Source organism: Notamacropus eugenii, chromosome 2, assembly GCF_028372415.1.
Source record: "Notamacropus eugenii isolate mMacEug1 chromosome 2, mMacEug1.pri_v2, whole genome shotgun sequence".
NCBI classification, from domain to species: domain Eukaryota; kingdom Metazoa; phylum Chordata; class Mammalia; order Diprotodontia; family Macropodidae; genus Notamacropus; species Notamacropus eugenii.
This window is the reverse complement of record NC_092873.1, coordinates 463,812,938-463,837,719: the sequence shown is the minus strand read 5'-3', so window position 1 is coordinate 463,837,719 and position 24,782 is coordinate 463,812,938. Positions and strand designations below refer to the sequence as shown.

General features: G+C 40.5%; 1 protein-coding gene across 8 annotated transcripts in view; it reads left to right on the top strand.

Annotated features, from left to right (window-relative positions):
- Positions 1-24,782, top strand: part of CACNA1E (calcium voltage-gated channel subunit alpha1 E) — a 412,651-nt gene that overhangs the window by 114,777 nt on the left and 273,092 nt on the right. For all 8 annotated transcript variants that reach the window (XM_072648472.1, XM_072648471.1, XM_072648470.1 and 5 more), the window contains 3 exons: positions 5,583-5,686; positions 7,256-7,408; positions 8,981-9,162. In XM_072648472.1, coding sequence (XP_072504573.1) covers positions 5,583-5,686; positions 7,256-7,408; positions 8,981-9,162 — 439 coding nt within the window. The remainder of the gene's footprint in view (positions 1-5,582; positions 5,687-7,255; positions 7,409-8,980; positions 9,163-24,782) is intronic.

Here is a 24,782-nt window from a genome sequence, read left to right as displayed (position 1 = left end):
ATTCTCCGACTTTCTCTTGTCTCACTGTTCTCTTTCTCTCCATGCTCTTTCTCTCTTTTCTCTACCTCTCCTTTTTCTTCTCTCTCCTTGTTTCTCTTTTCTCTCTCTTTCCTTTTCTTTTTCTTCTTTCTCCATTCTCTCTCTCCTCTTTTCTATCTCCCATTTCTCATTCCTTTCTTCAATTTTCATCGTTATCTCTAGCTCTCTCTTCTCCTTTTCTTTTCTTTTCTTTTCTTTTCTTTTCTTTTCTTTTCTTTTCTTTTCTTTTCTTTTCTTTTCTTTTCTTTTCTTTTCTTTTCTTTTCTTTTCTTTTCTTTTCTTTTCTTTTCTTTTCTTTTCTTTTCGTGATTCTCCCTCCAGTTCCCACCTTTTGAAATCTACCTTGCTAAATGAGGAGAGGGGAAAGATATTTTCATTTACAGCAGCTCGTTTTCCCCTTGTGATGTGCAATAGTGTCTCCTGTCTGTGTATCCTAGGAAACAGAACTCTGGTTTCTTAAAGGGGCAGATGTGCACCTACTGTACATGTAGGGGCAAGGGAATGAGCGAGAAAAGAAGTGTTTCTTAATTGCACAACACAAGAAAAACAGAGCAGAGTGCACTCTCTGGCCTGTAACTTGGTAATTAGATGAATTAGTGGAATAATGACCCAATTTTCCTTGGTTTCTGCATGACTCCACCTATCCTTGAGGTCTCTCCTTATTTTTTCTTTCCCCAACCCTTCTCTTTTCCTACTTCAATTCCATTTCTCACCCTGTGTTCCATGCATAACTTGAGTACCTTTGTTCTTTTTCCCTTGTCCATCCCTGCCCCCATTTGTAGGAGAATGAACATTGTTCCCTTCTTTCTTTCTTCTTGATCTAAACCTATGATCCTATTATTCCTTTTATATGGAAAGTATCATCTATTTAATACCTGGAATCATAGAATCATCATCACCATTGCCACCGTCACTTTCAAGTTTACAAAGTATTTTCCTTATAGCAACCAGATGAGGTAGATAGCACAAATACTATCCCCATTTTACAGATGAGGAAACTGAACCTCAGAGAAGTCATATGATTTGCCCAAGGTTCTAAAGTAGTGTCAGAGAGGTTAGCATGTTACTCCTTTCAAAAAAAATATAGGAAAACAGAAGAAAGAACAATTGAGACTTTCCTGGCATATTCTGTATGGTAAGAGGATTTTTCCCCTGGATTTGTTTTCACCAATTAAATTCAAGGAACATTTATTTATTTAGCACCTATTCTGTGCAAGATCCTAGAATTAAAACAATTCCAACCCTCAATGAGCTTACCTTCTTCTGGGGTAGAGATTCTTTACCTTAATACCTCTGGGTTCACTAGATGGACAAAGGGGTCCATGACCCAAAAGAGATTAAGTGATCCTGCATCCAGAAGTCAGGCAGGGATGAGGGATATAAACTAATTCCTTAACCTGGCATTTAAGAAGTCTCACTCACCTTAGTTCTGATTTATCCTCTTTACTTTAACCTTATTTAATATTTCTTCCATTTTATTCATTCTGTCTTCCAACCAAATTGGGCTAGTTGCTGTTCCTGAATGTTTTCTCCAGCCTCTGCACATTTGTATGGACCCATGCCCCATGCCTTCCTCACATTAGTCATTTGAAGGTCTTCTCTTCCTTCAAAAGTCCCATTTAGTGCCACCTTCTCAATGAATCTTCCTTTTGATCCAATTGAAAGTGAATTTTCTCACATCGAATTTCCCTGAAACACTTCTTGGATCTCTCCTTTGCTCTTATCATATTTTACCTTTTACTTCCTTTATATATGTATTGTTTTCTCACCCTATGAGGACACAGAATATATTTTAAAAATATATTTGTATACTCTGCATGAGCACAGTGAACTGTATACATGCTCAATAAGTGTTGAATATTGAATGTTGAAATAACTAGTACTAAGTGGGCAAATGATGTTTACCATGAAGACTGGCCTCATTAGCTTATTGGTTCAGGTAGTTAGAGCACAGCATTAATGAGGCCAAGGTCAGAGGTTCAGCCCCCGTGTGGGCTAATTAACCGGGCTCCATTCTGTGGCCATGGACTGAATTTCTAATCTTAGTCAGACATCTTGATAGCATTGATTAGTTTTCATATGTGGTACTTGTTGAGACCATCTGTGTGGTTGAGATGTCATGTAGTGAAACAATGCAAGTCTGATCAGGAAACCTGGATTTTGGTTCTAACTCTTCGGATCACATAATGTGATTTGCTCCAGATGCTCCCTTTCCAATACCCACCTCCACCTCTATAGCTCTAAAATGACCTGCTTCTAATCAAGCTGAGAAGAGTAACCCTAATGTGATCTACAAAAGATTGAGAGGAACTGGAACTGAACTGACATATTCAGGACTGGCCTAAAGCCAAGTTGTGTGGTCTCTCTCCTCCAATCTCCAGTTTTTTAGTTTTCTTCACTCACTCAACATTCACTCAACCTCATCTAGGAAAAGCATTCTCATAGGGGCTGGGGATACAAAGAAGAAGACCCAGCATCAACCCTCATGTAGGTTACTGTCTTATGGGGAAGATAGGGTGGTCTCTGGTCAAAGATGGGATGTAGTCACCTATTAGGAGAAGTTCAAAAGGTTATAATAGTTCACTAGCAAAATCTTCTGGTGTGAGGGTGAAGGAGAATCTGGAAAACCTAAATGAGAGTCATATCATCTGAGCTGATCATGGGTGGGTAGGGTTGGAGGAGTAACGGCAAGGCAATGAGAATCCCAGAGAGAGGGAATAAATAGCATCCTCAAAGTCTTAAAGGCAGTAAAGATGAGACTGTGTTTGAAGGATGGAGGGTAGTGTGGTTTGGCTGGAATCTTTCCTGTTTCAGTCTGTTCCACTGAACCCCATTTTTCTAAGGCTTTCCTTTCCCCCATCCCACACACAACAACACTCACTGAAGTTGGGACATACCCTATAATTTGACATTTTCATCTCTTCTTTTTAAATTAAAACTTATTTTTTATGTGTATGCGTGTGTGTGTGTGTGTGTGTGTGTGTGTGTGTGTGTGTGTGTGTGGTTTCACTACTCGGCTAGTGACTATGCTGTTAATGGATGATAATAGGTTGATGTATTACATTTCCTAGATAACACATTTTAACAGGGACCTTCAGTATCTTAAACAAAAGGAGTAAATGATGTGTGGCTTTCCAGTAAGAGATGGGGGAAGAAATACTTACTGCATCTGCTTACATATAAAGTCAACCCTAAACTGCATTATATAATTAGGTAGGGCCAGAATGCAGTGGAAAAAAAAGTGGTTCAGTTATTGGCTCAATAGCCCTGTGGGAATCAAACCTTGTGCATTAGGTCGAGGAAAGTGAAGAATGGGTAAGAAGGTTAAAAAAAAGTAGAAAATGAGTATGAAAGAAGAAAGGAAAATTTTCGTGGATAGCAATATGGAAGAGAAGAAGCAAAAAATTTTTAAAAATTGATTATAAAAATCAGTGTTAATGAAAATTTAAGCTAAAGAGAAATAAAAATGGATAATATTGGGTCACATGGTAATAAAACCATATGTGAAAACACCTTAGCAATTCAAAAATCAGTTATTAAGCAAGCTCACCTATTTAGAGTATAAGTATAAAACAGCAAGGTAGACCTCTGAGCAATCAAAATCACTGTCATACAGTTCATGACTAAAGCCTATTAACTCATAAGTAAACCCAGCAGATCTTTTTTTCAGAATCCATCCCCTCTTACTTTACATATAGTTCTAACAAGAATTGTTATTTCATGCCCAAGGCCAAAGAAAATCACAAGAGTTAAAGTTAGGAGGGAGAAGATATTGTGCAGGAAGGCACATATTTCATCCTAAAGCAAATGACATCTGATCATCTAAAATCAAGGAAAGAGACAGAAAAACTGTAAAGAAGAAAGGCATCAGAACACCAAAATCACAGTAGTTTGAGTCACCTATGCCTCCATATCTTACTAGTCCCTGAGGACTTCACTAAAATATAGTATAACAATGTGTGCTCATAAAAAAAACTCTACGTTATCAGGAAAATAAATCACATTGACCGTATGCTATTTAAGAAGGCATGGAAGTATGTAATTTCCATGTCAGAGTTTTATAAAAATGATTAAATTTTAAAAATCACAATGGTTGAAAAGGAAAATCTTCAATCTATCTAGGAGATTCATTCCCAAGAGGTGCGGACACTTGAAGTTTTACCATCTGCTCAGATAATAAGATTGAATGAAGAAGGAAAAGAAGACCAAAAATAAGTAGATTTTAAAAATTTGGCTGAAAATCATTATAACATTTGCATATTTGACAACATTTAATAATAATATCTTGCATTTAGAGAGCATTTAATAGTTTGTAAATTTTTTTCACATGCATTACTTTGGGTGGTTTCACAGAGCAAAAGTATGGAACAGTGAGAAGAGCCTTGGGCTGTGTAGGAGTCAAGAAACTTGGGTTCTAGCCTTCTGTTAGTCATTCATCAACTGTTAAACCTTAACCATATCACTTGTTTTCTCTGAAATCCAACTCCAAAAAAAAAAAAAAAAAGTGTGGAAGAAGATGATCTCTGACTTCTGTTGGAAGCTCTCCCACTCTGATTCTCTGATATTTACAAAAGCTCTGTGAGCTATCAAGGGCAGGTATCTCCATCCCAGGCTAAAAGGGGTTAAATAATTTGCCCTAATGAGTATGTAAGCTAAGACTGACTCCTAGACTAATGTTATGGATAGCATGAATATATACATCTCTTTACTTCTCCAAAGGTCTTCCATACTAATGGGATTCTGGAAAATAAAGAGGGAATTTGGTAATCTCTTCAATAAAAGTAACTACAATATTTGGAGCATTCAATCTAATAAGATTATTAATGGTTTGTGTGTTGCTGGGCAGAGATATCATTGCAAAAGGTCGGTGGGAAGGGATGTTGCTAAAGATGAAAAAATGGAAATATAAACAGTGTGATATTCTCAAATTTGCACATCAGTTTTATGAAATGATTAAAAAAACCAGACATAGCAGCAGAAGAATTTTAAGAAACAACGTAAACACCAGCACAAAGATTTTGTGTGATGGAAATTTTAAGTCTAAAGCATTGTATCACTCTTGTGGCTATCCCAGAAAGCTCAGAAAGACTTCCTGAAGGAGATAGAAGCCTGAGGAGTATTTTGAATGATAGATGTTGGAATCTTTGCAACTCAGGTAATGAGGATTATTCCATGCAAAAAATTCTAGGTCTGAGGAAAAGGGATGGAGGCTGGAATGGGGAGAATGATGGAGCGGGGAAATCAAGTAATCCCAGGTGACCACTCTGCTGGTGCTTGGGAATTAGAATTCCCCAGCTTCAACGTAATTCCAATAACCTTGTTTCTTTTCCTTCCCTGCAAAGTGAAACACAGGTGACTAATTTTAGATCCACAGAGAATTGTTGGTGAGTCACTAAAGCCTAGGTGCAACCACTTATAGCTAGTATGAGTGTGGAGCGCTTTTAGACTGGTTTAACCTCAGGTGGGCTTCTTCCATTCATAATACACAGGGATAATGACCTGGCTCTGATAATATCTGCTTTCCCCCCCTCTTCTATCTGCAGCATCCTGGCCACAGCTGGGACCCACTTCAATACCCATGTGGACCTGAGGACTCTCCGGGCTGTGCGAGTACTGAGGCCACTGAAACTTGTGTCAGGCATTCCCAGTGAGTGTTTGGCTTTTTTTTTTCCGACATGTGAGAAGTGGGTTAATGACTCCATGTCACCCTAGGCATGCATTCAGTAGAGAGATTAGGTCTGAAGGAAATCGGGCTGGTCTTGAGTGAAACCAGGCTGTGAGCAAGAACAATTGTTAATATAAGCAGAAGCTAGAGCTTCGAAGTGCTATTACATGTTTTCAGGTTACATACTTGAATCCCTCCTTCCCCAAATCACATCTAAAATGTTAGATTAAACATAGATTGTTATATGTTACAAGAAGGCACATGAAACAACATAATGATTTTTGTTCTAATGATAACAATACTTTTTTTAAAAAAAATCATTCCTTTTTTAATGCTTTCCTAAAGGGCCTATATATGGAGGGGTTTTTCCCTTTCAAATCCCAATATACATATTAGTGTATCCTTCCAGCAGATGGGAGTACCAATGTCTATTGTCTAACAAACATTAAAAAAAATTAATTGATATTTTCAGTCATCATATCACCTATATTTCCGCTTGTGCTTCTCTCCCCACTGTCTCCCAGAGAGTTACCCTTTTTAACAAAGAATTAGTTGTTTTTTTTAAGCTGAAGAAAAACAGCAAACCTATTAATTCATTAAAAAAAAAAAAGATCTGCTCTTATCTACAGAGTTCCATAATTGTGGAGCCTAACTTGTGTAAAGGAACAGTGGGAGGTGACATCTCATGGCTCTTCTTTGGGGCCAAACTTGTTTTCAATAGCTTCGCAAATTCAATTTTGATATTTGCAGTTGTTTTCCTTTCCATTGATACTACTTTGGTCACAATGAATGTTATTTTCTTGGCTCTGCTTATATCCCTTAGAAATCAATTCACGTCCGTTTTTCCATTCTTCTCTGTATTTATGAAGCTTGTCATTGTCTTTAGTACAATAATATTCCGTTACATTTATGTCACGCTCTTTGTTTAGTTATTTCCTCAACTGATGGGTTCCTACTTTGTTTCTAGTGCTTTGGTAGCATACAAATGCTAATGTGAATGTTTTGGTGTATTTGGAGCTTTGGCTTTTTTCATTGGTCTCCTTGGGGTATATGCCTAACAGTAGAATCTCTGGGTCAAAGGGTGTAAACATTTTAGTCACTCTGCCAGTTGTCTGGCAAATACTTTCATCTCTCAGCAAAATCAGCTGTGTTACACCCAACACTGACCAGTGCTGCCTACTCTTCTCTTTAACCACTTTTAAGCCAGTCACCAGTTTTACTAGGCAAAGTCTTCTCAAACTTTAAAAGAAGCAAACTTTATTCAGTTTGTCATTAAGGCTCAATGCTCTATTTTTTTATGTGGTCAGTACATTCCAGGGGTTTATTATTAACAATAGAAACTCAGAGGTTAGATTGGAAGGATCTAGATGTTTAATAATACTTGTTGAATTCAGTTGAGTTGTATCATGTTTATACCATCAGGGAATGGTAGATAAAGGGAACAGACTCAGCTTTGAGGGGTGGTGTGGGGGTGGAATCCCTTTACTTGGCCTATTTGCTGCAGGATACAATCTAATAGATACAAGCATGCAATTCTCTGCTTCCTTCCAGGTTTGCAAATAGTGCTGAAGTCCATCATGAAGGCGATGGTGCCTCTCCTACAGATTGGGCTTCTTCTCTTCTTTGCCATCCTGATGTTTGCCATCATTGGCCTGGAGTTTTATAGTGGGAAACTACACAGGGCCTGCTTTATGAACAATTCAGGTAGGGTCACCAGGTGGTACTTACAGTATTTTCCCATGTGTCTGAGTCTCAGATACCTGTCATCTGTGGATGTTCCCCTTCATTCTATTCATTCAAACATGGGCAACAGCTAATCAAAGAGAAATAATACTATTTCTAAGTAAGTAACTATCCACATTACTTTTGCCTGGGCTTGAGTTCCCTTGTCTGTCATAAGATGTTGGACTCACTAGAGGATTTCAAAGCTCTAACAAATATTACAACTCATCCAGCATCATGGTGCCCACCACTTTCATGAGCACGAGGACAAAGAGTAGATTATATTTCTCTTGTCCTTTAAGGATTATAAAGTGCTTCCTCAAAACAACCCTGTGAGGTAAGCTTTTAAAGAAGAACCATCCACATTTTACAAATGACACAGGTCAATATGGTTAAGTGGTTTTCTTGAAATCACACTAGTGTTATTACTACTACCACTACTACTACTGCTACTACTACTATGAATGATAGCTAGCACTGATACAGCTCATACTTACGTGCTGGGTACCATGCTAAGAGCTTAAACATGATTTTATCTAATCCTCACACAAATGCTGAGAAGGAAGTGCTATTATTATACCTATTTTACAGATAAGGAAACTGAGGCAGAAAGGGATTAAGCAGGATTTGAATTCAGGTCTTCTTATTCCCAGTCCCTTCACTCTATCCCACTGCATTACCTAGCTGCCTTGAGAATCAATTTCAGAGCTTGGGACTTAAACCCACATCTTCTGATTCCAAGATCAGTCCTTTCTTTTCCCACTGTATCACATTGTCTATAAGGTCTACCTAGAAGTCACAAGGAAGATAATCAATAATGCTAAAGCAGTCCTATCTCTTGCCTATCTTCATTCTTGTTATTCAAATTCGAGGGCACAATTTCCCAGAAAGCTTCGGAGCCCATGATAGAAAAATCAATTTGTAGACAGTTAAAGGGGACTGTGAGGGCAGGCTTCAGAAAGGTCACTTCCAGAAGAGGACATAAAATAGGAAGGTATATAATCACCTTGCCAGGAATACAAGTGAAGTTGTTGTTTTTGTGTTTGTCCTGCGTTTTCAAAGAGGACCATGATATCAAGATGATGACATGACTTGCAGTTGACTTTGATTTGACTGAGGGAGGGCTGTGAAAGGTCACCAACCAACCTTTCCTCTCCTGAGCTGTCTGAGTTCAGTCGCCTGATATTCATTAGGACGACTGGAGATGGACCAGGAGGCAATGTGAAACCCTGGTCCTTTTAGGCTAAGGTCTTATCACATTCTCACTTTGAGTGAGAAAAGGCTTCTTTAAGTAGTTACTCAAGGGATGGCCCTTTTAATAAAAAACAAAAATCAAACTGGGAGGGGAAGACCCTTAGGGTTTCTGGGTAAAAGACAAAGAATTACTATTTAGTAATTGTATTCACTCCGTGGTGGGAGAAAACAAAAAAAGGCTAACCTCTTTTTTTCACCAGAGAAATTTACTGTTCTACCCCATCCCTTATTGTTTTCTGGGTTCACTTTTCAGCTTGTGCTCACTTGCCCGTGGTTTTTTCTCTTCCTACATGTCTGCAGGTGTGCTGGAGGGGTTTGACCCTCCCCACCCATGTGGGGTGCAGGGCTGCCCAGAGGGTTATGAGTGCAAGGACTGGATTGGCCCCAATGATGGGATCACTCAGTTTGACAACATTCTCTTTGCTGTGCTGACTGTCTTCCAGTGTATAACCATGGAAGGATGGACCACCGTGCTGTACAATGTGAGTGAATGGCTTTAAGTCTGAAGAGGAAGGAATAAAGTTGGGGATGAGGCTACTATGGACCAAGAGATCTGGGGAAGGGCTGGGGTAGCATGATTGTGCACGAGTTAGTCAAAGCTGAGTAGCAGTTCAAATGCCTCCACCTCTGGTTTTCTTTAATAGCTTATTAGACAGGAGATCTATTAGGGAATGGAATGGAAAAACATTCACTAAGTCGTTAGTATATACCAAGCATTGCTGTGAGTCCTGAGAATACAAATAGAAAATGCAGACAGTCCCTTCTCTGAAAGAACTTGTATTTTAATTGGGGAAGACAACACAGAACAATTTAGCGGCTGGGCACGTGATAAGCCCAAATGGTCCTTGGGGTGTGGTTGTAGGACAGATGACAGGGCCTGGAGACCCTCCATTTTACTGGAAAGATTGTAGTTGGTGACTCTCTGTTCATTGAAACAACAAGATTGGCCCCATGTTCCCTGTGGTCAGGGATCTGGAGGGACCCAGGCCCACAACTGTTGAGATCCTCGTGTTATCTGAGTAGGAGGTGGGCTTTGGGATCTGAGCACTGGGGAAGGGCTCCCTGCTCAGAAACTAGACATTAAAGACTGGTTTGGTCAAACCAACCCAGCAAGAATTTACCAAGCCCTATGATGCACTTGGCATAAAAGCATAGATTCAGCATGGCACAATTAAGAGTCCTGGGCTTGGAATCAGGAGGACTGGGGACAAATCACCTCTCTGACGCTTACCAGATGAGGGACACAGGGCTATTGAACTCCCGTGTGTCTCAGAGAGTATAATACAAGAAAAACCCACTGGATTTGGAATAAAGGACCAAAGTTTAAATCCTGCCTTTGTCATTCATTACCTGTGTACACTAGTACTGCAATAACGATAGTAAACCTGGTAACAATAATTAGCATTTATTAGCACTTTATGATTTGTACATTATTTAACTCTTCGCTGTTGTTGTAGTTGAGTGGTTTCAGTCATATTCAACTCTCTGTAACCCAATGTGGGGTTTTCTTGGCAGAGACACTAGTGGTTTGTTATGTCCTTCTCCAGCTCATTTTGCAGATGAGGAAACTGAGGCAAACAGGGTTGTGACTTGCCTACGGTCACACATCGAGGAAGTGTCTGAGGTCAGATTTGAACCTTTCCTGACTCCAGGGCTGTCATTTGTTTACTAAATTTACTAAATTTATTTTTACTGAATTTACTAAATTTAGCTCTTAGGTATCTCTATTTCCTCAACTATACAATGAAGAGGTTCAGCTACATGACCTCTAAGGCCCCTTTCAGTTATAAATCTATCATTTTATGATTTCTGCTCTTAATCTTAGTTTGCAGTTTGCTTTCACACCTGGGAGTTCTGTAATCAGATCTCAGGCCCTTTGCATATGTGATCAGCGTTGTGTTTAGGCTCTGTAGGTGATAGAAAATAAACATGAGAGTGTCTTCCTGTGAGTAGTTTCCTGTATACTTAGGGAGATAAGATACACAGATAAATGAAGCACTAGAGAGGGTTCCACAAACCAAGAAGATGTCTAGAGGCTCATGCAGGAGATAAGAGGTTATACTAGTTGGCCTTTAAAGGTCTCTTTTAATTCAGAGAATCTACGATTTTTAATTCTTTCATCAAGTGCTGCATTCCTAGGTATGGATTTGAGTTGGCTAAAATAAATGGTGCCTGGTCTGATCATGCAGGGCTGGCCCTGGAGATGGGGAGAATTGGCCATACCTGTGCTCTGGGGCAAGGCTGGTTGGGGACTGGTCATCTATCTGGGAGGCAGCCCATGGGGAAAGTTCTGGCCTACTGTAGCTAAAAATGACCATAGCCTAACATGCTGGATAAGGCAAATGCCCATTTGCATTTATTACAGACCTCATTTACAGACATATTTTCAGGCTGCTTGTTGTTCCTTTGAGATTTCAGTTTACCTTCACATAAAATTATAAGAAGGAGAGGCTCCAGAACAGTGTCCTGGATACATTGTGTGGCTGGGGTCAAAGTGGTGGCTTGGGCATGCCTGCTTCTTAGGTGAGGCTGGGGGTGTACTAGAACCAGCTCCACCCAACTCACAAGAGCTGATTGTTAAATTTTCAGCTCAAGAATTTAAAGGTTAGAAATAAACTAACACTACAAATCAGAGCCTGACATTGGTTTTGTTGATTGTTAAGATTTAATAAAGTAATGGGGAAAATGTTTATAATGTGAATTAACCTGAAACTATGTCTTGAGTATTCTTTGATTTTTGAGAGTTAGTTGTTAAGCATTTATCAGCAAATCACTGGGCCTATGAAAATATTTGACCTCTGATTTCAGTGGGAACTTGTGGTGACCAAAACTCTGCTCTGCCATCTTAGATCAGCATCTAATCTGCAGTTTATGGTTGTAAGCAGTCATTGGAAATTTAGAGATTAATTGATTTATTCAGGGTCACACAGCAAGTGTGTGCCAAGGGTGGGACTCTAGTCCTGTCCTTCCTGTCTCCAAGATGGTCTGTCTCTCTCGCTCTCTCTCTCTCTCTCTCTCTCCTTTCCACTACTTACACTCATTAAAATAATTGAATCATAGATTAAGAGGTGAAAGGATCTGTAACAATCATTTTTAATCCAACTTCCTCATTTATACATAAGAAAAGTCAAATTCAAAGATAATAAACCTATGGTTACTATACTGGAAAGCGAATGACAGAAGGAATTGTGTTTTATATGTCTGTGTGTTCTTAGTATCATATGAAATTGCTGATGAATGAATGCTGTTGGTGATAAATAAATGCACTCTTAGTCCTAGTTCCTAAGTCTGAACATACCTATTCTCCATGGAGGAACTGCATATCCTCATGAAGGGAAATACCTTGGAAAGGTGGGTGAGGAAAGACCAAGAAAGTGCCTTGCCCAGTACATGCAAGAAAACCATGTAGAGGAGGCTTTGTGAGGAGGGAGGAAAGGAAGGCAAGGGTGAAGAATCACATTGTCACAGTTTGTTTGACACATGAAGGATGTTTCAAGCAGGTTCTATTGCCCACACATTTTTGGAAATTAGAGTACAAGACCCTTCGTGGTTGGTGCTATTTATTGTGATCTATGAGTGATATGTTTCAATTACACATAGAGGCCAGTCCAAACGATGTGATAAATGTGTTAGGCAGCCAGCTTGACAGACAAGAAGTATTGCACTTGGGGATATTGGTATGAGCCTGTATAGCTATTACTCCAGGTGGTTCTGAGGAAGCAAGAACACTTCTGATGTATTCCTTTCCTATATCCTTATACTCCATTTTTCCTGACTTATCTCCACCCTTATCTGTCTATGGCTCCCTCCATGTGTCAGTGATTGACTGGGCTGATAGAGAGACAAGAATCTCTGTCCCCTTTCATATTCTTACCACTTCATAGTTGGTGTCTGGGCTAATGTGAACTTGGCCTGTGTCAAGGGAAGTATAGCTTCCACAAATGAGAAGGTGGACCCTCTGTACTCTGCTTTGATCAGACTGACTCTCAAATGCTGTGTTTGGTTCTAGGTGATACAGTTTAGGGTGTTGGTAAGCTGGAGATTTCAGAGGAAAGGAGCCGGGATGATGTCTATGAGAACCTTGAGTCTGTGACGTGTGACGACTGGTTGAAGGCACTTGGGATATTTACCTTGAAAAAGAGAAGACACAGAGGGAACATGTTAGCTATGTTCAAGTCTTTGAAAGATTTTATATACATATGTAGATGTGTGTGTATGTATACATGTTTACAAACATATACACATATATGAATTATTATATAGAACAGAGATTACACTTTCTCTGTTTGGCCCCAGAGGCAGAGCCAGGAAGGGTGGATGATGTTGCAAAGAGTCCCATTTCAGCTTTCCATAAGGACATTCTTCCAAGCAATTAGACCTGTCCAAAAGTGGAATAGGCTTCCTCAGGAAATAGTCAATCTTCCCTTCATGGATTTTTTTTAACAACAACATATAGCTCCTACTATGTGCTAGACACTGTGCTAAGTGCTTTACAAAAATCTCATTTGATTTTTCAAGCAGAGGCTAGATAATCAGTGTGGTTGGGTAATAATTCTTTTATAGGGATTGTTTTGACTAGGTAGCTGCTGAAGTGCCTCCTGATGTTAAAATTCTGTGATTCTACAATTTGGGACTAGGGAAGAAAGCAGGACAAACAAGTGTGCCTCTTTATATTGTCCTCTGCCCAGTGCAGCATTGATGGAAGCACGTTGAACTCCACCTTGACTGGAGGCTTTGCTCAAGTCCTTTGACCACTCCATGCTTTTCCTCTCTTCCCCCTTTTCTTTTTGGGTACCTGGAGAAGGAGGTTTGGAGCCTCTAAAGGAGGGGAGCAGAACTATTCTTCCTAGATTCCTGTGTTTGAAGCTGTCCATCTTTTCTGGGATCCTTGTCAACTCTCTCTAGGCTGTTTATTTATGGACCAGGTTAATTCATCTTTGAGACTGGAATGTTAGAAGAGTTAAGATTTTTCTTGGAGTTGTATGTAGGATGGATGCCAGAGTAGACCACTGACCCTTCTGAGTCTCATAGGGTTGTTCTCTTTAATCCTGTTGCTGGAATGCCTTTTCCTCAATGAGAAGAGATGATGAGAAGAGACAGATATAAAAATTAAAATTTCATTGGAATCATGAAGGCAAAAAACAGGTTCTAAGTTTGTCTTTGGCAATCAGGAATATTGTAAAGGTGGCAACTCCCAGTGGAATCAAATCAAAGAGGAAACTACCACAAAATTGAGGTCTTTGGTAAAGAAACTTCTATGATGTTAATGACAACAAGATGTAGAGGAAAGAGAAGTAGATTTGGAGTCAGGGAACCTGGGTTTGAAACTCCCTTCAAACACTTGTTAGGTATGGGAGCATGAGTAAGTCACTTAACCTCTATTAACCTTAGCTTCCTCTTTACTAAACAGGGGATACTTTATATTTGAATTACCTAGTTAACTGAGTTGTCATAAGGAAAGGATAGATAAAAGCCCATCATCCCCTAAAGGACATGATCCTCTCCCTATTCCATATGAGAAAATGAGGATTAGTTAGGGTGAGAGATTTAGCTATGGTCTCACAATGACTCACTATTCCAGCTACGACTGGATTGTGGTTCTCTTAATTCCCGGCAAAAGGTGTCACTCTGTAAAAGTTCTTATTCTAAATCTTTTTCCTTTCCTTTCCTTTCCTTTCCTTTCCTTTCCTTTCCTTTCCTTTCCTTTCCTTTCCTTTCCTTTCCTTTCCTTTCCTTTCCTTTCCTTTCCTTTCCTTTCCTTTCCTTTCCTTTCCTTTCCTTTCCTTTCCTTTCCTTTCCTTTCCTTCCCTCTTTCTTTCTTCTTTCCCTCCCTTCATTATATTTTAAAAATTGTTAACTTAATCATTAACAACCACAAAATTTTAATATATAAATAACAAGATAGAGGCTTATTTAAGAAACTGTGGACTTCTGTACGATTTGTTTTTAAAAAGCATTTTTGTGTGTATATATATTATATATTTCTTAAAAAATAAACTTTTCTCTCCATCCCTTCTTTTCCCCCACCTTTCTTTCTTATTTTATCCCTTCTTTCCTTTCACCTTGAAAAACTAATTCTAAACTATAAAGAGAATGAAAAAGCAATTCTTCAAGTTTTTTGGGGGAGGAGGAAGGGCAGGAGGTTTTCTATATTTGTGATTTCTACATTTGATTTGTATTTAAGATCCTAACATTACATGGTGGTGACAATGACAAAATGATCCCAGATGACCTGGAGTCCAGTTCTGGTGAAATGAAGGTCGATTTGAAAGTCAAGTCTTAGACTATTTTAGAACTTGGGAAGGAGATGTGGCATGTGGTGGGGAAACATATTGACCTAGAGTCAGAAGAACTGACTTCAAATTCTGACTGACAAATCACTGTGCGTTTCTGGAGAAAATGCTTATCCTCTCGGAACTTCGATTTCTCCATCTACAAAAGGGAGATAATAGAATTCACATTACTCATCTCACAGAATTGCTGAGAGGACATTGCTTTGCAAACCTTAAAGCAACATATCATTGTGAGCTTTTACTGCCATATGCAAAGTGCCTTTTTGTCTCCAAATGAAATAATCAACACCTGGAATTTATTGTTCCTGGGAATCCTTTGAGAGCTCCAGAAGGACCTGGTATCATGGAACATCAAAGAAGCTTGGCCCACAGTGACAGCGTTGCCATCCCCGTGTTCCCTACTTCACCCCTCTTATACAATAAGATGTTGATTACTAGATTCGGGAATTTAGGCTGTCATATCCTCCGTGCAGACTTCTAGGCAGGGAGAGAGCGATGATAGAAACTTTCCACCGTATCTGGAGTACTTATAAAGGACCACATGGAAGTGCAGCCTTACCCCAGCGAACTAGTTGATGTTCTTTGTAAACCTTGAAGGTCTATAGAAATGTGAAAGATTGTTACTGAGAGTTCAGGTGAAAGAACATCATTGTAACCTTAACCCTGTTTATCCCTTTGCCTATCGAGCTATATAATGATGTACCAGTGGGGTCCCTTCTGCGGTGGTACTGAGCTTGTATCTGTCAGCTCAGGAATAGCGCCCAGTTTACAAATTCACATAGAAGATAAGAACCCTGCTTAAGGTCACATAGATGGCAAGAAAGGGCATCTGGGCACCAAAACCAGATCTTTCGATTTTCAGATTAGTGCTCTGGCTACAAGATAAGCATTTGAGAAGGAGCTTGGGATTTTGGAAGAAGCAATAGGTTTGAAGTCAGAAGTCTTAGTTTCAGATCTAATCTGTGATTGTTACTACCTATATCACTTTAAACAAGACATAGATTCATAGCTTTAGAGGTGGGAGGATCTTTGTTGTTTAGTCATTTTCAGTCATGTCAGATTCTCTGTGACTTCATTTGAGGTTTCCTTGGCAAAGATACTGGATTGGTTTGCCATTTCCTTCTCCAGCTCATTTTACCAAGTGAGAAACTGAGGTAAATGGGGTTGAGTGACTTGCCCAGGGTTACAATCTAAAAAGTGTCTGAGGGCAAATTTGAACTAAGGAAAATAAGTCTTCCTGACTCCAGGCCCAGCAATGAGTCCAAGTCTTTTGTATAGTTGTGGAAAGGGAGATTAAAGAGGTTAAGTGAATTGCCTGGGATCACACAGTTAGCGTTTGAACCTTTGTTTATGGATTCCTAGTCTTTTTTAATTTTTCTTGGTTGCATCTGTATTTTATTTTAGGAAATGAAGGCAACTGAGGCACAGAGATGTTGAAACCATGTCCTCAAGGTCACAGGTAGTAAGCATTGGGGAGAGGGGGTTGAACCCATGTCCTTTGACTCTTGAGCAGGGGTTCTTAATTTTTGTATGTGTGCCATGGACTGCACTGGCAGTCTGGTCAAAGCCTACTGACCCCTTCTTAGAATATTTTTAAATGCATAAAACAAAATGCATAGGATTAAAAAGGTAATACAGTTATCAAAATATTGAAAAAACAAGTTCATGAGCCTTATGTTCAGAATTCCTGCTCTGGAGTCCATTTGATGACCTCTGCATCCCCTTGCAGGGCTAAATCTTATGATTTAGTTCTCTGGCATCTATGGTTTCATGTATCAAGCATAAGTAAAATAGAGTTGGCAATAAACAATATAAGAATGTTAGGTGCTTTGTACTTTGTGTCCATGGATATTCTCCTCTTTCCTCCAGATATCAATTAGCTTATGGGTCCATTTAGGATGTTGGGCTTAGGAACATTCCAGGACTAAAACCCATCCAAGCCCCCACATTCCTTTGTACCACTTGTACTCTGTAATCTTCCTCTCAGTGTCTACCCAACTCTTTTTTAAAACACATTTGTACTTCTGGTTTCTGCTGCCACCTTTGGCAGTCTGTTTGTCTCCTTGCCCTCTCTTTAAATAACACCTTCCCTCGGTTCTCTTGCCTGCTGGGTCAGAATCCTTGGCCTAAGGTAAGTCTTTGTAAGTCTTCCTGTTACCATTCTTGGAGTAAGAAGTTGGAGGGAAGATCTATGCTCCTCTCCCCCTCTCCACCCCAACCCTTTCACCTAAGGATCTTTTTCAGGTCTCTTTGTAATTTCTCAGAGATGCCATGTTTGAAGATTAGTCCAAGTGAGTTGAGTTCTCCTGTTGATCTGGCATCCAAGTTGTAAATCAGTCATACTGGGCCAGTTTCCAGATCTTTTGTGCACCACTTGGAACACTTTGGGCTTTCTTACTTTTGCTTTGTTTTGTCCACTCTAATCTTCAGTTTTGTTTTCTTTCTATTGCCAAATTCCACCAGAAGTGCCTGAAACCATGCTGCCTTAGGCTATGATCTTACAAGCTGGCTGAATGATACCAGGGGAATCACAGGTCATGGAACTACAGGAAAGAAGTAGACAGAAGGACTTGGGCTCTAGGAGGACATGGTGTGTCTTTCTCTTTGGACTGATCCTGGTTTAGGGTCTTAATGCCACAATCAGTGTTCAGGAGAAGGGTGTTGGGTGGCATGATGTTTTCAGAATGCTATATTAACTGAGAGGTGTTAACCAGTAGTTTGGGGCATTTCTCCAGGATACATTTCAACATCTTTAAGTATATACTTTGGACTCTATGTCCTAGCCTAAATTTTAGTCAATCACCTTCAGTTTCTAGAAACTCATCACCTTTCCTATGTCCTGGCCATGCCCACAGAAGCCATCTAGTACAAGCCTCTGTTTTTCCTGTGTGTTAATGTGTTAATGGTTAAAATGAACATAATGTTTGTTAAACAATTGTTAACTATTAATGACACACACCTAACCAAATGAAAAATGAAAGCTTGTACTGAAGGGCTTCTAGGATCCCTTCAACTCTAGAACTATAATAATATTGTGGTGGGTTTGGAGAAAGGGGAGAAGGATCTCTAATCTTGGACAGCAAACTAACAGGCAGAGAAAACTACTTATGCTATCTACCAATCTACCTGATTCCTCTTCTTACCGCCCCCCATTGTTCTGCCACAGATAGACTGGTTTACTCACTGTACACAGAATACACCCTGCTCATTCCTGCCTCTTTACCTTGCTTATAGCACCCTTTCCCCTTCCACCTGTTTTGCACACTTTTTCTGAGACTGATCCTTTTAGTAGAACTGGGGCCAAGGTCAAACTCTGCCATGGAGCCATCTCTGCTTGCCCCAATCCACAGGGAGGTCTCCTTCCTCTGAATCTATTGCCCACCCTACTTCTTGGGCACTTGCCTATACTGCATTTGATGTTTACTTACATTTTATGTCTGTATCCTCTCTATCCAACTGGAGAGTAAAAACCTTCAGAGTAAGGAAGGGGTCTTTTTCAGCTCCCTATTATCCATGCTATACATGGTTCCTTACATGTCCTTGAGTTTGTTAAATATCAGTTGATTGATTTCATCATAGATGGCTATTCACCAACCAGAGGAGTCAGATTCCACATCAGCCTGAGTGATTAGTGCACAAATTATTGGGGGGTGATATATAATAGGAAAAGTACTTGACTTAGAGTATAGGGAAAAAGCAAAAAATCTTGAGTTTAAACTCTAGCTCTCACATTTATTGTTCTTGTGACTTTAGACAAGTCACTTGAATCTTTAAGCTTCATTTTATGTGTAAAATGGGGATACTAATACTTGTCCTGTTTGGGTTTTTAGGAGGAAAGTGTTAATGTTTGGCAAGAAATGTTACATAAATGTGAAATGCTGTTATCGAAGAGTGGGCCCTCTGCTAGAGATTAGGACATTGCTAATCACTTGAAAACTATGTGTCATCAGTGTTAATCAGCTGCTGAGGTTTTCTTGTCTCTCTCCAATTCAGTGCCGTGATCTCCCCAGTTTTGACAGAACAGAAGGAAAAAAAAATGGTTGGCCCAACTAACATGGCTTTGTGCTAAGGTCAGGAGTGTGTTAGAAAAAAAGAATCCTCCATGATATCCAATGAACCCTGATGTGGCACTTTTCAGCCAATTGTTAGAAAAAGAAATCAGATAGTAAGTGGAAATTCCTAGCACTTGAGGTGGTAACTCCTCTGTGTACTCACATATGTGGACTTATTGCCCCATTTGTAACATGGTTCATGTGAAATCACTGCCCCTTGTGATATTGTTTTACCTAATGTGATAATATTGGAGTGTGAGTGTGTGTGTGTGTGTGTGTGTGTGTGTACCTAATTAACTATTAACAATTACAACCCTTTGTTTGAAGAAGAACTGTATTTTTTTATGCTTTTATGGGCCATTTGCAGGGTTTGTCTCTCTTTGGCTTCCTTTCTTCTAGGCACGTTTGAAAAGTGTCCAGGGTTTTGGGAAAGAACAAAAACGAAAAATGATACAACCCTCCCTAACGAAAACTGGATGGGGACAGCCTCTGAACTGAAGGCTCCTGGTCAGTTTCTGGATATCTGGGTATCTTTATGATGTCATCATCCAATGGATCAGAGTTGCTCCTCCACAGACTGTTTCCCAGGCCAATGGCTCTCTCCCTGGATGTTTCTGACAGTGTACTCACCTCCATAGAGTTCCTTTCCAGTTGACCATTTAGAGACCCAAAGCAACCATTTTGCCATGTGTAAGAATTTCAGGACAAACTCCATGAGGAGACAGATAATTATGGGAGAGCAAAAGAAGGGAACAAGCATTTATTAAGTGCCTTCTAGGTACTAGGCACTTTACAAATATATCATTTGATCTTCACAACAACCCTGGGAAGTAGGTGCTATCATTATTCTCATTTTACAATTGGAGAAGTCGAGGCAGTGAGTTCTGTAACTTGTCCAGGTCATAGAATTAGTACATGTCTGAGGCTGATTTTAAACTCAGGGCTTCCTTGAATCCAGGACCTGTCTCTGTTCCTTTTATCATGATGGGTTTTATATTTCCAGTTTTACTTCCTAATTTACCCTTACTTTTTCTTCCACGTGAGAACTTCCCTGTGTGACTTCTTCGTTCCTTTATCCTCAAGTCCAGAACAGTAACAATGTCATAGAATTGATGAAATGATCTTCCTAAAGCACAAGCCTTACTCCACTCCTCTAGAATCTTCAGTGGCTACCCTTTGCCTGTAACATAACCCACAAACATCTTAGCTCTGTATTTAAAGTCCCTCACAATGTGGTTCCAGCCTACCTTCCAGGTTTATTTCATTTTTATTTCCATTCATACATTCTTTATTCCAGATAAATTTGCCCAGTGGCTATTCCCTGACCTTGGCATTCCATCTCCTGCCTCTGTGGTTTTTCATTCCCCAGTGATTGCCTCCTCACCTTCCCCTCTATGTCTTAGAATTCATAGCTTTCTTCAAGGTTCAGCTTATGTGCCACATTTTATGGGAATCATTCAATGAATTAATGAGGATTCAAATGCCTACTTGCCTAGATATTGGCTACTATGCTAGATGCTGAGGGCACAGATACCAATATTAGATAGTCCTTACCCTCAAGAATGATTCTCATTCCCCCTTCCTCAACATTGGGGTATATTCCCCTCTCCCCCAATGGAATATAACTTCCTTGGAAGCACAGATTGTTTCTCACTTCATTTTATTTTTCAGACACCAGCACAGAGCTTTGCATACCATGGGCCCTTAATACAGGCTTTCTGCATTGGATAATTAAGATATGGTCATTCTCTACTGAGAATAGTTTTTCATGAAACTTGACAGAGTAGAAAGAGCCTTGGGCTCTAGTTATCCATCTGCTGCCAACCTACTGTGTGACCTTGAGCAAATTCCTTTACCTCTCTGGTCTCTCTTAATCTTTTAAATAAGGACTCCTTAGGTGATCTCTAAGGTCCCTCTCAGCCATGACATTCTGTGCTTCTATATATTATCTTAAGTGTTGTTATGTCTGTGAAAATTAAAATACAATTGTCTAAGAGGTTCTTGGAGCGCTATGGAATAAAGGGAGGGGCACTAATTGATGTTTATTTTCTCTGCAATTGTGGTTAAAACCTAATAAACCTTTGACCTTCCTCAACATCCTCCTTTCCCTCCAGCAGAGAAGAAAATGAACAGCAGCTCTGTGGTTTGGATGAAGTTTCTAGGCAGAACAGCATATAAAGCAGCTTTGGGAGCTTGAGGCATTCCCTCAAGGGATTCCATTTCATTCTAGAAAAGATCCCCTCACCCAACCTGTCACTATATAGTGGGGACTTGCTGGAGGGGAGTTTCTACCACTGCTAACACAGTGGGATTCCCCTCCTTTCCCTATTAATCAATCCAGGCAAGCTACATCAAACTATTTGGATGGGGAAACAGAGTCATGGTGGGCGGGGGAGGGGGGAACCAAACACGGACATGAGTGTACACCTCATCACACCCTTCTTCCATCTCCTACTCTCCATCTCCCAAAACACAGCTTTAGTTTCTGGCAGTATATGTCCACCAAGCCTAGGCAGAGTTGGTGGTTAGCTAATCAGACCCATAATCTCTGTCATCAGCTTTTCCCTTCCTCCCACTTCTCCTTCGCTTTCCATATTCCCAGTCAGCCCTTCTCCCTCCTTCCCCCTCCCCTAATGACAGGTTCATCTTGGTTGGCTAATTGCATTAGATGGGTATGACACAGCCCCTCCGGGGGTGCTGTCATGTGACCTAGATAAAAAGAAACATTGAGGAAGATATCCACGGGCCAAGGCAGGTTAGTGGGGAGATAGTGCTCCTGGAAGGAGGGGGGGGCTCAGTGGCTCCGACTCCCCAGGGACTCACTAGGACCTTCAATTTCCTCCATGGGGAGCATGCCCCGAACTCTCCTCTCTGACTGCTCCCTCAGGAGCCAGCCCCATTTCTGTCCAGAAACAAACAAACAAACCAAAAAGCCGTGTGCTTCGCCAGCCTATATGACTGTAAACAGCTGTAAATATGAGCCCTCCCTGCCGGGGAAAGGTTACCGCAGAGAATAATTAACGGTGTTTAGGCTGGGTGTGTGCGTATATGTGTAACTGAGCAGCACTTGCCTCCCTTTTATCCCTGAGTTATTTATTGCATTGTCTTACGACTTCCATTTTGAGCAAAATAAACCGCAAAGTAGGTTATTTAAACGGGATTTGGGGTGCAGGCATGGAAGTGGGTGGTGAGGAGGAAGAACTAAGAGGAGATCAGATTAGGAAGATTCTGAGAAGGGACCGAAGAAAACAGAACGCTCCTTCTACCCCACCTACCCCGGCCCATTATATTGCCAAGCTAGATGAAGGCTGGGGCTCGTATGTGTTAGTACAGTCTACCAGAGATCTGGGGTGTGTTTGGAGAGCGACCTTTAGTAGACAGGTGTGATCATAAGACCTAAGTGGCCCTGGATAGTAATGTGACTTGTCTAGGGTCACCAGCAGCTTGCCTGGCTCACTATGCTATCCACCTCTGGCCACCTCTAGGAATGGAGTTTTTGTGCCCAATGAGTCACACTACCCAAACCCATCTTCCTTGTTGAAGCCCAATTATCCATCGAAATTAGGCACTGTATTCCCAGAGATGAGTGAGTGTGTGCAAATGCGTATAAGAGAGAGGGACAGGCAGAGACAGAGAGAGATAACCAGGAGCAATAGGTCAAGCCATTCTGCAGACCTGAATAGATTTTTTTGGGAGTCATTTTCGTCAAAATGACTCATGAAATCTCTTTAGGTACAGATTTGATGAAGGGTCTTTCTTGGGCACCAGAAGTACTGTGCATAATTCATAACCTGAAACAAGATGGAACAAATTAAAAAGAGAAAGAAAAGATAATAATGAGGGAATTAAAAGTTTTAAGTTTTAGTATAAGCTGGGAGAATGAGTCAGCAGCCCATATGTCTTGAGGGAGAGCATTCCTGCAAAGCAGGATGGAAGGCAGGGGCTTGGGCAGCTGAGGAACGAGCAAGGGATGGGGGAGGGAGGTGCCCAAGAGGAGTTAGGAATGGGGGTGCAGAGCTGGCAGAAGAAAAGCGATAAGAACATGGAGGAGAGTGGAAACCTTGAGAGTGGCTGTTGAACCTTGGTGTACCTAGCCGGGTTCTCACCCCTCACCCAGAGAAAATGAATTTTTCTGGGGTCTTACTCAGTCTACCCCATGTCTGATTTCTGTCTTAGGATAGAAATAGGGCTTGGACTTTTGATTCATAGTCAAGGGAAGTCCCAGGAGGGAAATCCCCTCTACCTATACAGGCTGTTACTTTTCTCATAGCTTAGAGAAGTGCCTACAGTAGATTAATTGATTTACTCAGGGTCACACAGACAGTTGTTAGAATCTAGATTTGAACACAAATCTTGACTCAGAAGCCAGCTCTGTATTCATTAAACTCTCATAATTTTTTTTCCTCTTGGCTTAAATAAATCTCTTTTCTTATTTGGAAGTCCATGAAAAATCCTTATCTTCTGTGAAAACCAAACTCTTATTATATGAGTCTCACTCAGATTTTCACCAGCCTTTGCTTCTGACAGGGACAGCTAGGTGGTGCAGTGGATAGAGCACCAGTGCAGGAGTCAGAAGGACCTGAGTTCAAATCTCACCTCAGACACTTGACACTCACTAGCTGTGTGACCTTGGGCAAGTCCCTTAACCCCAATTGCCTCATGCTGGGTCATCTCCAGTCATCCTGATGAATATCTGGTCACTGGATTCAGATGGCTCTGGAGGAGAAGTGAGGCTGGTGACCTGCACAGCCCTCCCTCACTCAAAACAAAGTCAAGTGCAAGTCATGTCATCATCTCTCTGATGGCATGGTCGTCTTTGGCAACTAAGGATGAACATACACAGCTTCTGACAGCATTGTCTCCTGAGGGGTGTCCCATGCTCCTCTGGTCTCGAAGTTGAGCCTCCCTTGGTGATAGTGGGGTTTTTTTAGCATTTAAATTTTTTTCCTTTTTTTTATCTGATCCTTGGAAAGATTTAAACTTGTTAAATCTCTCCCATTGGTCGATATTCCAGAGTTCCTATGATACTAGGACTTAAGGCCGAAAATGACTTTAGCTGTCATCCAGTCTAAGCCATTATTTTACATATGATGGAACTGGGGTCAAGCCACTTGTCTGAGGTTCCGCAGATAGTAAGATGGGGGATAGGGGAGCTGGGATTCGGACACAGAGCCTCTGACTCTCTGTGCACAACTCTTTTCACTGTGCCATGAGGCTCTTCATTTTCTCTTCACTCTACAATCTCGCCCCCACACTCCCCACCCCTTAGGAGTGAAGTTGCTCCCACTCTTCCTCTGTGAATATCAGAGCTGTCTTTTTTTCCTTTTTGTTTCATTGTCCCTTCCCCCCACTCTTTTCTTAGGCAAAAGGGGCCCAGGGAAGTTTAGAGGGAAAGCCTAATGTATGCCTCTTAACCTTAGTACCTGATCTCTCTTAGACTGGTTTGTGCCCCAAAGGCTGGTCACCTTAAGCACTAAAAAATTCACCATGTCTATTTTCCAAATAAGAAATAAATACATATGTGAATATTATATACATGTTATATGTGTATGCCTATACATAGGTATACACGTATATATGTGTGTATTATGTATGTATGTATGTCCCCTCCCCAAGAAATTTGCTCTGCCACTCTTTTCCATATATATGTGTATGGCTGTGTATGTATTTATACATAGACACATATAGATATTATTATTAGTCACTAGAAGATGTACTTCCTTATGCAAGTGAAGAATGGTGACTGCTTGATTTCAG